The 13,453-nt window shown below is 37.4% G+C and overlaps 1 protein-coding gene across 2 annotated transcripts in view; it reads right to left on the reverse strand.

Moving 5' to 3' along the window:
- The window catches only part of plxna1a (plexin A1a), a 273,955-nt gene that overhangs the window by 34,337 nt on the left and 226,165 nt on the right, over positions 1 to 13,453 (reverse strand). For both annotated transcript variants that reach the window (XM_088916177.1, XM_088916178.1), the window contains exons 13-16: positions 7,179 to 7,330; positions 4,712 to 4,832; positions 3,862 to 3,998; positions 827 to 994 (exon numbers count right to left, since the gene is read on the reverse strand). In XM_088916177.1, the coding sequence (XP_088772303.1) occupies positions 827 to 994; positions 3,862 to 3,998; positions 4,712 to 4,832; positions 7,179 to 7,330 (578 nt within the window). The remainder of the gene's footprint in view (positions 1 to 826; positions 995 to 3,861; positions 3,999 to 4,711; positions 4,833 to 7,178; positions 7,331 to 13,453) is intronic.

Below are 13,453 nucleotides of genomic sequence, written 5' to 3' on the forward strand. Positions count from 1 at the left end.
GTCATTTTCTTGGTTAACGATTTAGATCCCTGTACCAAAACAAGAGGCACAGTACAAAACAAGAGACGAGAGGATTCCTAGTAACAGCTAACGAATGACACAGCCCAGATTTTATCTGGCAATCTCTAACATAGAGCCCAACCAGGATTACAAGCAGATGCCTAAGCCATGGGAGAGCCTTTAGCTCGCTTCTCCTAATCTGACACTTTCAAGTTCATCTGACTCCAGGAAAGAAACATTCCTAACATTTTCCACAGCACAGAAACAAAAATATTTAAGTCAGAAATCATCTAATTATACTGATCATCTGCAGGCACTTAAGGGGTGATCTTTAAGGATCATAACAGTCTTAGGAACTTTCAAGAAAACCTGGTAAGAAAATTAAGTTCTCTAAAGAATGTTTAATTAACATTTGCTCCTCACATACTTAATTGAGTATGATGCAACAGTATTTTCATTATTTTACTTTGAAGGCTGTTTGTACTCTGCATGCAATGCAATTTATCGCATCATATTATGACTATCTCTGAGACTAACTAGCTTTATATTGACCTATAGTAAAGGACCAATCTAAAATCATTGGTTTGAAAAGTGTGTTCCTTAGCAATCACATATTTCAAGAAATGGAAATCGTGAGAATCAACTGCTCTAGCCAATTCTGAAAATGTTTATCACTATTCATCTCTGTGCTAAGTACATTGGATGAAACCTTCCACAGTAAATAAGACTGATGTATGAAAAAGAAAATAAAAGGTTTAAGCAGTTCGATCTTAGATTTTATTAATTCTTTATTGGGCCTTTTCTTCACCCAGCTGGGGTCACTTACCTGGCAATGCTCCACTCCGGATCTATTTTCAGGATTGTCGGGTCCTCTGTGTAATTAAACTTGACCTCCGGGTTCCTCAGTTCCGCCCAGTTGATATCCACCATGACAGGAGTTCCCCCTGAACTTTGACCTGCAGGGGTCACACATACAATCTCTCTGGCACTCCTCCTGAAAAAGATGGGCATCATTTGTTATTTATCAACCTACAAATACCTTGGCACGGACTCTTGCCTCTTAATTATTGCTGAGTGTACTTCTTAGTACAAGGAATGGTAAGCTTGTGTGGAAAAAAAACAACTACCCAGCCTTATCAAAGTTGAGGTCCTGAAGGTGTGTTAGATGAAATGAATGGAGCAATAAACTAATTAGCAACAAAATAGCTTTTATATTTATATAAAAGCCTTTTAAAGCAGTAAACACGATGTTTGCTTAGAAACATTCTAGGCAAAAGTTCTCTGAACGAAAACTGAAATGGCAATATTACATTTGTAATTAATATATTTCTATAAACATGGATGGAATGCAAAAGATTTTCATAAGACTGAAAATTCCACACATGGATTCTGTTTACAATTTCCTTTAATACATTATCCTAGAGTGTACAGACATACTGTATTCAACATACATACTGTACTGAGCATAGAATTAAATTATTATTTCTTTTAATTTTAACAGACATTTCTTAAAAGTGCTTATAAACATATTACTGGATTTGTTTTTAGATCAGATATTTGGAATAAAGAAAATAAAAAAATGAGGCTTTGGAGATGCAAGGTTTAAGCACACTAAATACCACAAAAATCCTAAACGATGCTATTGGTGTTTTAAATTAGAGCTTCAACATTCAGAAGAAAGTTACAGAGGTCAAGATTTCAGACCAAACAGCAATACTATCATTAGAATTCAATCAATATTTCACTTTCAAAACATTTATTTGGCTGACACTATAAACTTATTTTAATTGCAGGACAACGGACAGAAAGAAGGGAAGTTAGACTTGGAAATCAGAAGCTGCAAAAAAGGCCTGCAGTGCAAAGATGATTGATCTTTGATCTGTCTCTGGTATTACACTGCCTCGCATAACTATCTTCATCAAGCCAAACAGCAAAATTCAATTTCACATTGAGGACAAGTTTTGATGCATTAAAAGCTATCCTTTTAATGATGCATGGTGTTGTATAAAGACATACTTTGCTTAAAGAAATAAGGGTTACCATTTTATTTTATTGAAAACCATTATTACCCCAAACACATGCAAGCTAATGCACTCTTGCTTTTTCCCCCACACAGATCTACCCTTAATCTACTGAAATACCACCACTTATATGTAAGTATGAAGAACAATTGCTATGAAATTTCAGGCAGGTTTTCACTGAATGCTTCCAAGAAACATCTTTAGAGCTTCTCTTTTTCTGAATGTTTCCATGGGAACCTCTTTCATAACATGTATCTTCAAGCAACAGACTGATTGTACATATTTTGACAAGCCGTTTGTCACAAACACAAAGGGGAAGCAGAGAGAAGCGCTTGGGTTATTTCTTAGGCATAAATCCTTATAAAACAAAATGCAGAGGTCTAAAACTTCTGATTCACACATTAGTACAGAACAGCGCTTCAAACGAAAAACTAGAAAAGGCTCCCATCCCAGTTCCACATTTGAGGCTAAGTTCCACACTAACATTATTTTATTTTACATTTTTCCTCAAGTGCTCATAGCTGCATTACTTTAAGTGTTGAGGTATGCTGATTGCAAATGTTTAATTTTTTTTTTGGGTTTGGAGTGTTGATGGAGATTGAAATTAGAAACCTAAAGTAGAAGCCTAAAATTACATTTAATCACTATTAAGAATGCATTGAGTTTTAATAATCCAAATTATAATAATCCAACAATGACCATTTTTATGCAGGACAAATTCATTTTCTGGTTCTTTTGCCTCTGGCCTATCTCCACTAGGGGGCGAGAGAGAACTGAGCTGTTATTTGAAAAAAAAGGCCACTTCTAATTTTTAAAATAAAAAATAACATGAAAACGTCTTTGAAGATTTTTTTTAAATTTAAATATTTTGAAATTTTGATACATATATAGCTCAATGAAAAGATGTTGAAAATGCTAACAAAGAAAAGATATTTACAAACCTTTAAAATTACATTTTGTAAATTAAAAAAGCAAAAGCAAATTTAGGGTTACTCTTTCTCAGTGTCGTTTTCTATTAATCTAATCCCCATTTGTCAAACCTTGAGATGAATCTTCCTGATGAGACATTAGAAGACGCCAACCAAGCTTGTTTAATATTAAAAATGCAACATGTTTGGTAAGAAAATAGTAAACCCATGTAAAAACAAAAACAGATCCACCAGTTGACTCAAAACAGCCAGTTTGCACTAATCTCTGTATCCGCCATAATCCTCAATGTGTTCAAAAATAAGTAGCAAAGCTTGTATATTCAGAGCCTTATCGATTATTTCATGGAATCCTGTCAATAACTAGGACTTCATTGTAAATAAAGGACAGATTACATTTTAAAAAACTGAGAAATTAATTAGGTTTTAAGACACCACACCTGTCATATCAAGCTGGGAGAATGAAAGTCAACAATAAGGACATTCATCCATTTCTGCTTGATTATTCCTTAACACTTTTATCCCCAAGTCACAATTCTGTTTTCCACATCACCCAATAAAAAATGTTCAGGACTTAAGTGATGGTTAATAATGGTCTTGCACGCTGAGCGCAGCACTGTGAAATGCTTTGAACACACACATAACACAACTTCTCTGCTGTGTGTGTGATTCAAATGTTCCCCAATGTTACCTCTATAACACTACAGCTGGCAGCACAGAATAGATAGTATTTTGTTTTAATCTCACTGTTTAGGTCCTTATCCCAGAGCGGGATTAATTCGGTGAACTCACTGTGCAGCTCTAGTTTTCCCAAGTCCAGTTCTGTGGTGTGGAAAAGGCATACCATAACTGTTAATACACATTTCAATTACAGTACATTTTAAACTGTGTACAGAATAGGACAACACCCTCACCTCTCAAATTTGCAAGGATGGAGCCCAATGTTAACTGAGACTGCGCTGCCAGCATTTAGGTGATTCCCTTCAATGGTTATCTGTGTTCCTCCAGAGACTGGACCTCTCGATGGATTCACTTTGGTAAAATAGGGGGTCTAGGGGAAAGCAGAAAAACAGTTATTCAAATGCAATGTAAACTGACTTGTGAGGCACTACCATGCGAAACAGTACAGTTGATTTTAAAGTGTTAAATTAAGTTCAGGAGCCCCTTTCTTCTGTATTCCTTGCTGGTCTACAAGCACTGCACTTGGCTACAATTAACAGTGCTTACTGACGCTTTAATTCAAAGGACTGTCTCAAATTGTACTAAGAGGCAGGTAGTTAGACAATCAGAAAAAAACACAAAGGGTCCTAACGTAAAATATGGCAAAAGAACGAAGATGCAGAAATGCAAATGACAAAATGCAATGTTCTCAGTTGTAATTAAAAACAAATGCCTACAGCTGAGCGCTTGGACCTCTTAAAGGCAAAATTGCCTTCAGTCACTTCTCAGCTCTTCCTTAGAAATGGATGCCAAAGGTAATATGGTGGAATTCACAGGAAACCAGGACGGACATTTAAGATGAGCAGTTTTAAACCCAGAATCTCAGAAAATCTGAGAACAGCATTATTGCAAATCTATGCAGGATTCCACCTAGCCCTACCATGACTACGGCATCAGTAGTTTTCTTTAAAAGAACCAAATTCTGTCCTTTCTTGTTAAATTCTCGATGACTGAGCCACAAAGAATAAAGGGAAGAGCAGAGGAATGGCATTGGAACCCATAATTAGAACAGCCACACGAGCTGAGCAACCTTGTAACACTCACCACAAAGGTGAAGGATTTAGGCGAGGTAGCCCTGTAATCTGAGCTGCAATCCCTCACACACACTTCAACGTGGGCCTCCTGAACCCTGTAGCCAGTGGCGTCAGAAATCTGGCACACAATCCTGCGAAAGGGGAAAAAAGGCTTCAGTTAATACAGCAAACAAGCATTGAGGAGTCAAACATGCTGATGAAAATGAACGCCAAGCATGTAGACACCACCCCACACACACTCCATCTTCATCTCTGTGGCTCTTATGTGTAATAATTTGATATTGATACGTTTATTTTACTGAATAACTCCACTTAGCAAAGCTTCCCTTACCTGGTAAACAGGACCCCAATGTGTTCTGCCTTCCATTGCAAGTAAACCATCAAACTGACCCCTGAATTTAATAATTTGCTTAATTTGGGATTTTCACTGGATTCAGGTCTTAAAAACCTAGATGTTTCCAGCTAACTGTGAATTTATAGTAGCACTGTGAAAGCTGCAAATTTTTTCAAACTAGAAAATGATATAAAAGGTCTAATTAAGTACGCGATTAGTTCCAGTAACTGTCCAATTAGGCAACAGAAAGCTCAACTGAAACAAAAAAAGTTTCTGGGGTTTTTGAAGGACTGGGGGGGGGCTTTCACTGAGTAACTTTCAGGCTCTAAAATCAATGAAAGCCTGATCGCTAATGTGAGACTAGTGGTGAATTCAAAGTAAAAGAGTCAATGAAAAATCTTCTTCCAAACAGTATTCCTCAGCATAAGCTGATAGGGGGGAAAAAATGGTGCTTGTTTTTAACCTTATGTTATGCTGGACAGAACATGCTGGATGGCTAATTAGACTGTCCTGACAGTGAATAAATGTCTGAAGTGGGTTTTTAATTAGATTTGCTTGACTTCTTTTCATCCTGAAATGACTTGCTCCTCCTGTTGCTGCAAGTTATTAATTCTCTCCTTTGTCCACCCTACTGGATGTTGCACAGATGAAAATGAGCTTCAAATGACTGAGGTTTTCCCAGGTTTGAGAACTGTTATCAATTTTCAATTCACTAAGCAAATAAGGTTAATTAAAATTCTAAAAGTGGTTTAAAGAGGGAGAGAAAACTTCATATACAAAGCAGTAGGTGTCTTATAAAAGGACATGAAGCACATCATTTAATCTACTGGAATTAGAGACATACTGATTTCAAATAAATGAAGCAAACGCTATATATATATACACACACACACAGATGCATAGATTTCAAAATGCCAAAATTCTTTTATGCTATGTAGAAAATACTCAGTAGCATCTACAGAAACATCTAATTAAAATGACAAATGTAATTGCAGTCACTAATGCTGTGCAATATTACTTCTAATTTGACTGACACATTCTGTGGCGAAAGCTGTAGGAAGCATTCAGCAACGCTTAATTAGGGGATGGAAGAGCAGGTTAAACGTGGGCAAAATATCCTTCAGTTATTCAGCCATTCAGCTGTGGAATCAAATCCCTAAGTAGAACAGCAAGCTATGGTTATATTAATATTTAAAAAGAACTTTTTGTGCAATGGGTAAAAAAAAAGATAATGTACCTATAAGCGTAACAGTAGTTTTGATACACCTTAATCCTACTGTACATTTATGAATTACCTCACTCCCCAGTTAAATTTAATTCATTTTTGAGAGTGGGGTGAAAACGAAAAGGGTTCACACCCCTTTCAGGTCGTGACGTAGCTGACCACTCATTTAAAAGGGGGAGAGGAAGGTGGAAGGCAGAGGATGGAAAAAGAAGAAACAGACAGGCAGTGGATCACCTCTGGGGGGAAAAAAAAGGCCATCAATGACAGACAGAAAAGAACCCAGCAAGAGAGGTACAGATAAGGACTCTAGTCAGAGATATCTGACCCTGAAGACAAAGCCAATGAGACTGGGGATGAACCACCACTGTGTGCACAAGATCTGTGATGCTGAGGAAACAGGAAGCAGATGCCAAGATTTGATGTATTTCACGGCAGTATGAGACCATCATTTAATAATCCAGACTGTTTTCTGACAGAGGTTAAATTGACAGTGACTGAAGTGATGAACTTGTACAACTGAAGAACTGCTACAGTAATTTAGATCTATTTATTAGTGTTTTGGGAAAAGTAATGAAAGGCAACAATGCGCCTGGCAGTTCACATGTTGGTCCTTAATCAATGTAAACCTCCTTTTCCTGCAAAACTGGACAAAGCTGACAATGCAAAAAAGAGAAAAACCAGTACATACAGAGCTCTTCCAAGTCAACGTTTTAGATCCTCACTGTAATACAGATCACTATTATTCAACAAACATTTCGCTTTGTTCTAATTTATTTTGTGATAATATGTTTTCTTACTCAAAATACTGAAAAGCGTGTATAGAGGAGAAACAAGATGATACATTGACACGAGTTATTTTTAAATACTGGCTGCTGTCAAGGTATGCCTTTGATTTAGAACAACAGAGTAATAACTTACTGCTCAGCGCTGATGTACTCTTCCTCAATGGGGTGACATATGACCTTCCCCACTCTTACTCCTGATTGGATGTCTCGGAACTGGAGCCCCAGGTTCTCACCAATGATAGTCAGCCGGGTTCCACCTTGCCTGGGGCCAGTTTCGGGTAACAGCTGCAGAGGAAAGGAAGAACGCAGGCAGGTTAGGAGTGTGCTGACAATGAAAACTAAAGAGGATTGAATACAGCTTTGTCAGAATACCTGAAAAGCCACAAATCAGGATGCCTTTTGGCCCATCAGATTCTTGATTCCATTTCTCTGTAGCCCTATAGCCAATACTTGCTGTAAGGGAATAAACCCACCCAAATAAGAAATCCTCTGAAATCCACTACCTCAGAAATGGGAGTTAGAAAAGCCAATCATATGTACTACCCTGCATGCACTTAGAAGATGGGCAAAAAAGTGGCGTCTGGTGAAAATCCATGTGAACACAAGGAGAACAATGAAACTTCACAAGAACTGGAGCTCCAAGCTGGAATTGAACCCCGGATGCCTAAAACCCATGCCACAGATGACATTTAAGATCTAATACACAGACAGGTTTCCCTATTATCAGGATATTGAAGCATAGTACTTCCTCTGTATGCCTGCACTTACACAACTTTTTACTGTATATGGTCAGACATAAAAACTAAATTCCTATCTGTTTTCACAGTTATTAAATAAAAAAAACAAACAACAGTTCTAGCAAACATAACTGCAGATTCAGACAGCTTCAGTATAAGACAGTATACCGTGTTACCTTGCTGTGAAAGCTAGCACAGCAGCACTGAGATACAGAAGTTCAGAAAGGTTTCCCCCCCCCAACAGAGAATTCTATCCTCAGCAACAATCTCCCAAACAAGTGAAATATATTTACATATAAACAAAGGTGGTTTGGTCTGCTAAGCATGTATACTTCCATAAAAAATAATCAACGTCAAAACTAAAGATATTAAAACTAAATTAGGTTATTAGATGGAAAAGAAAAAAGGCACAAGGCTTACAAAACTAGACAAAATGCAAAGTTCCACACCCAAACACTAATTTTAGTGAATTCACACAAGAATGTTGCGAAGTACAATCAGCATTCAAACAAAAGAAAGCATTTGTGCCTAATGATAAAACAGTAATGTACAATATGCAACACTGAAGGTGCTGCATTTACTATTTAGCCCATTCAGCTACCAAAAGCTCTGCTGCCTAAGGCATTCTAGGCCTTTACTACTTGGAGAGAGAGTTATGTGAAATGGCAGAAGGCAACTCTGAAGCATAACTTTCACTACAGCTATCCAGAAAATGTAAGTTCTTTAATACTTTTTTTAAATAATAGTGTCACTTTAGTCATTTTAACACTGTCACTCAGTACTGGTAATGGTATGTACAGTAAGTCTGTTTTCCCGAAAATATTCTGACCTCTTTTTACACACTGCACGTGCAGTGCTTTTCTTACGCTTTGGAAAAACTTAGCAACACACAAATCTGAGTCTGTCTGGTACAAGCTGAACTATTTAGACATCACAAGTCAGGGCCTGGCAATGTCAATAGCTGACTATAACCACGATTCCCCAAAGTGGTAGCACAAGATGGGCTCAGCACCGCCAGGGGCAAGGCTGGGATTAATCAACCAAGTCTAGCTCTTGGGGAGGAAAAAGAGGCCAGCAGCTTTCCAGGCGCCTACGGGCGGCACGCCTCTCTTCCACTTGATGCTGAACCTCTTGTGCTCCACAACGGAGCTTGCAGCACGTCAAAAGATGACTCAATGGGAGGGCAGGTCAGAGGAGCCCCATCTGCACTTCCTCATTCTCCCTGTGGGAGGGTACAGGGGCTGTTGCTGGGAGCCGAAATGTTAAGACAACTGGCAACCATTAAAAAATCATCAAAGAACTTGAAAATTAAAAGTTTAAAAAAACAATTTTTAGAAATACCAATTATTTAGCACGTTCATTACTACCAGTATGTCAAAAGGTTTTCCACTTAAATAATTTAAAGGAAAATGCACTTCCACCATGGGCTCCAAAGTGGGGTCTGACAAACCCCAATCCGGTTATTATATTCACTGTTTTAAAAATTGGCAACACCTGTAAGCTATTGATAAATGAAGCAAGGCCCTACCAGTCCTGTGCACTCTTTAGCATTCAGTGATATGATTTCTGTCCTAAATGATCACAGAACTACTTAATTGTACACTTCAGTACAGTGGAATTGTTCCAGATCTTTAGAAACTGGTGATTCAACAGTGACTTACACTGTTCCTGGGGCACTCCAGAACTTGGGTTTGAGTTCTCCGCACTAGAGAACATATAGATGATATTTCTACACTGCTTTCAATAACTACAGCACAATAATGCTCAAAAAGAAAATCACTGAGATTCTGAGATTTAGAATCCTTTATAATGAGGGATGGATTCCTTCAGACTCAACAATGAAATAAACCAGAGGACACAAGTGGAACTAAAAGAAAGTGCATTTAAAGTAGATTTATGGGAACTTCCTTACATGAAGGACTTATGGGGGTGTGGAACAAGTTACTGATCTATTTTTGTTCAGTCTTTTATAATAATTCCTTACACTTTTATAGCGCTTTTCTGGACACTCCACTCAAAGCACTTTACAGGTAATGGGGACTCCCTTCCACCACCACCAGTGTGCAGCCCCACCTGGAAGATGCGACGGCAGCCAAAGTGCGCCAGAACGCTCATCACACACCAGATTGGCAAAGGCCAATGGGAAACTTGGCCAGGACGCCTGAGTATACCTCTACTTTTTTTTGAGAAGTACCCTGGGATTTTTAATGACCACAGAGAGTCAGGACTTCGATTTTACGTCCCATCTGGAGCGCTGCGCCTTTTTACCGTATAGTGTCCCCGTCACTATATTGGGGCATTAGTACCCACACAGACTGCAGGGTGAGCGACCCCTACTGGCCCCGCTAACACCATGTCCAGCAGCAGCCTCAGTTTTTCCTAGGAGGTCTCCCATCCTGGTACTGAGCAGGCTCACACCTGCTGAGCTTCAGTGGGCTGCCAGTTGTGAGTTGCAGAGTGATATGGCTGCTTTGGCTGCTTTCTTATACTAAATAGCCAAATAGAATCTAGCAACCAAACACACTAGATGGGCTTCCTTTTGTTTTTAACCTTGTGCTTTCTGAAAACAGTGTTTGGTAATTGGCGTTTGTTTCAGCAGATGCCCAGCTGTATCAATTTGTACTCTCCAGGTTTACAACGTAAATATGAATTTGCTCTCAATTGACTTACCTGGCTTAAAAACAACTTGTTTAATAAGGCCTATGCACTATGGAAGGAGTTTAAAAACATTTTTAGATTAGCAAAAGGCCTGGGTTTTTCAAACAAGTGTCAACGTAGCAATTAGACACCAAGTTAATTAAACATATTTTTCTCTTCAATTCAGTTATTGAATTCTTATGAACAGCACGCAAAATATGCAGGGATAACAATCACAATAAAGTGAACATCATAAAAAAGGAGACATGCACTAGCTTGAATCTAAACCTAGCTCCTCTTTTTATTACACTCTAAATCCAATAGCCCTAATTTTAATAAAGAAAAATTACCTGACTTCGGAGAAAGGGAAACCTTATAGACCGTCTGCGAGAGCACCCATTCCTTAATTTAAACTTATTACCCCTGCTTCGGTATTACGTCTTTTCAATCGCGAACCGTGTGGCAGCAGGATAATGTGATTTATTTAGTGGAATTATTTCTAATAAAGAGGACAGGTGTGGCATGACAAAACAAATATTGTGACTGATGTGCAGCACGAAGCGGACCTCGTAATAACAATAATGATATAATTATAGGCAATTTCATAGCAAGGCTATTTGTTTTCATCTGCCTTGAAGCATCTACACATAAGGCCCAGCTGCAATCCATGACAGAGCTTTCAAAAAACATCTGATGTCACCGAATTATCATATTTAATATCATTGTAATGACCAGGAATACAATTAATACTCCATAAGAGATACAGCAGATCCCCTTAATCATAAGACTCTTCGATAATACTGTATGCAAAGACAGAGAGGAGATCATATGATGATTTAGTGTTTTCTAAAACATTTTCCCTGACACCTACTGTAGATGGATAAGATCACCACTGTGTTCCACTGTGTATCTTTAAACTTTTTCTTCATTAAATTTGCTTTGTATGGTTCTCAGTACCAAGGGTTTTTATTTTATTGTAAGTTCGTATTTTGAGGTCCAGCATAAAATACATGATGAACCCCATCCGAAATGGGAAAATTACTCTCTGAAAAAGACTGCACATTCTGTATTTTGCTGTGTAATGTTTGCCATTTTTTACAATAATACACAAAACAAGGATCTTTGAGCTTATTTCTCAATATTAGCTATTAATCATACTGGAAAGGAGTCCTGTCAAAGACCAATAACTAATTTCTTTAGTACTACTGCAGATATGGCCTTGCAAAATCAAGACACAATGGCAAATATTCTGGAATAATAAAAAATAATGTTTAGCATTAACCTTGAGGAGCTTTTCAGAGGCTAGAGGAGCTATCTAAAGGCTTTTTTAGTATTAGAGGTACTAGTACTATAGGTTTCAGAGGGGAGATGCCTGATGCATCATTTGGGTGTATTTTATTTGGAAATTGTAATCATTTGATCTACATGTAAATAGGTATAAGGTACCAAAAACTCATAATATGGTCAGTATGTACCTTTTGGGAACTATACAAAAATATTCACAGTATCTAAATATCTAAGTATAAAACTATACTGAGAGTGATCATTTATTTCATTCTTTTTTTGTGAAATCTTTTAATGATATTATTTCCCAGAGGATAAAGTATAAAACTTGTACTTATTACTCACCTTTCTCACAGTTCTTTGCATTTTCCAGTACAACTCTATTGCCTCTATTGTATTATAAACTTGAATGTTTATAATACAAATTTTAGATATTGTTTATTATCACACTTGCTTATCGCACAACAATCTGATAGTATCTTACTTGATGTAAATCATGCCTATTCTTCAGATTCTTATCAGCTGCTAATGGAACAAGCATGAGTGAGAAAACAATGTCACACTGCTACATTAGTACTCATAACTATAGATTATCAGGATAAAAATATATATGTCCTCAGGGTTTCGATTAAATTACAGTTAAGTAAATCCTAGCCTTTTTTTCTGCATGGTGTACCAATAAATTTCAAACATGCATTTAATTAAAATAATTATATCACTTGAGAATGAAATATGGCTCATTGGATTTTATGGAATAATTCCTACTGAAAAGTGATAGAAATTCTACATGAAAAATTAGATGGATATATTTCAAACACAGTGGTAATGAATTGATCTAAGGATCTCATCTAGCTGTTACTTGAGAAAAGCTGTGGCACTGGCTTTGATAATGTAGCGTGGTAGCATTTTCCATATTCACATCCCTTTTGTGTAAAGAAATAATTTGTTCTCAGTTTTAAAGGCACATCCTCATAGTTCCACCTGTGCCCTCTGGTTCATGCTTCACTGGTAACTCTGAGGAAGCTGCCAGAGTTGTCTTTATCTTGAAAGATTTTCAGGGTCCTCATCAGTGTTCTGTGTGGACTTAATATGGTCTCCCTGTGTGTGTTTTCACCAGGTGTTTCGGTGTCTTATCCCATCCCAATGAAAAACTTGGGCTTGACAGTAGAGAAAAATAGAACTAGATGAGCTTAACTGGCCAAATAGCCTCTTCTTGTTTGTGACTATTCTGATGGCAAATGTATTTTGAATTGATTACAGAATGTCTTTCATAGTAGTAGGGAAATATTCTGCATGACAATGTTACTATCAAGGAAAAAAAAAATAAACATGACATGACTATTGTTTAGTATAATTCTTACATGACTGTTTGATGGGTATTCCCTTTGCAGATATGCAGTGCAATAATTGTGAAGTTGTTTCTCAGAAGTCTTCCTTCATGAGTTAAAATTCTAGTTTAAGTGTACAATTCTATTCCTTGAGCTAAAACCTTGAATATACAACTCTTTCAAATAATTGTTTTCTTGGTGCTGTGGTCTAACATATGATTATACATAACACAACACAGTATCTTCAAGCCATGTTGAAAAACTACTCCTAACGCATTTCTGATACTGCACTGTTGGAAAACAGACTGCCTAATTTTAGTTGATTACACATTTAAAAACAGATAAAATATAGGGACCAATAATAAAGAGCTCCACTGTTCCCAAAGGAGCAACATAAGAACTCCATTGAAGTTAGAGCCTGG

Source organism: Atractosteus spatula, chromosome 5, assembly GCF_055471065.1.
Source record: "Atractosteus spatula isolate fAtrSpa1 chromosome 5, fAtrSpa1.hap1, whole genome shotgun sequence".
NCBI classification, from domain to species: domain Eukaryota; kingdom Metazoa; phylum Chordata; class Actinopteri; order Semionotiformes; family Lepisosteidae; genus Atractosteus; species Atractosteus spatula.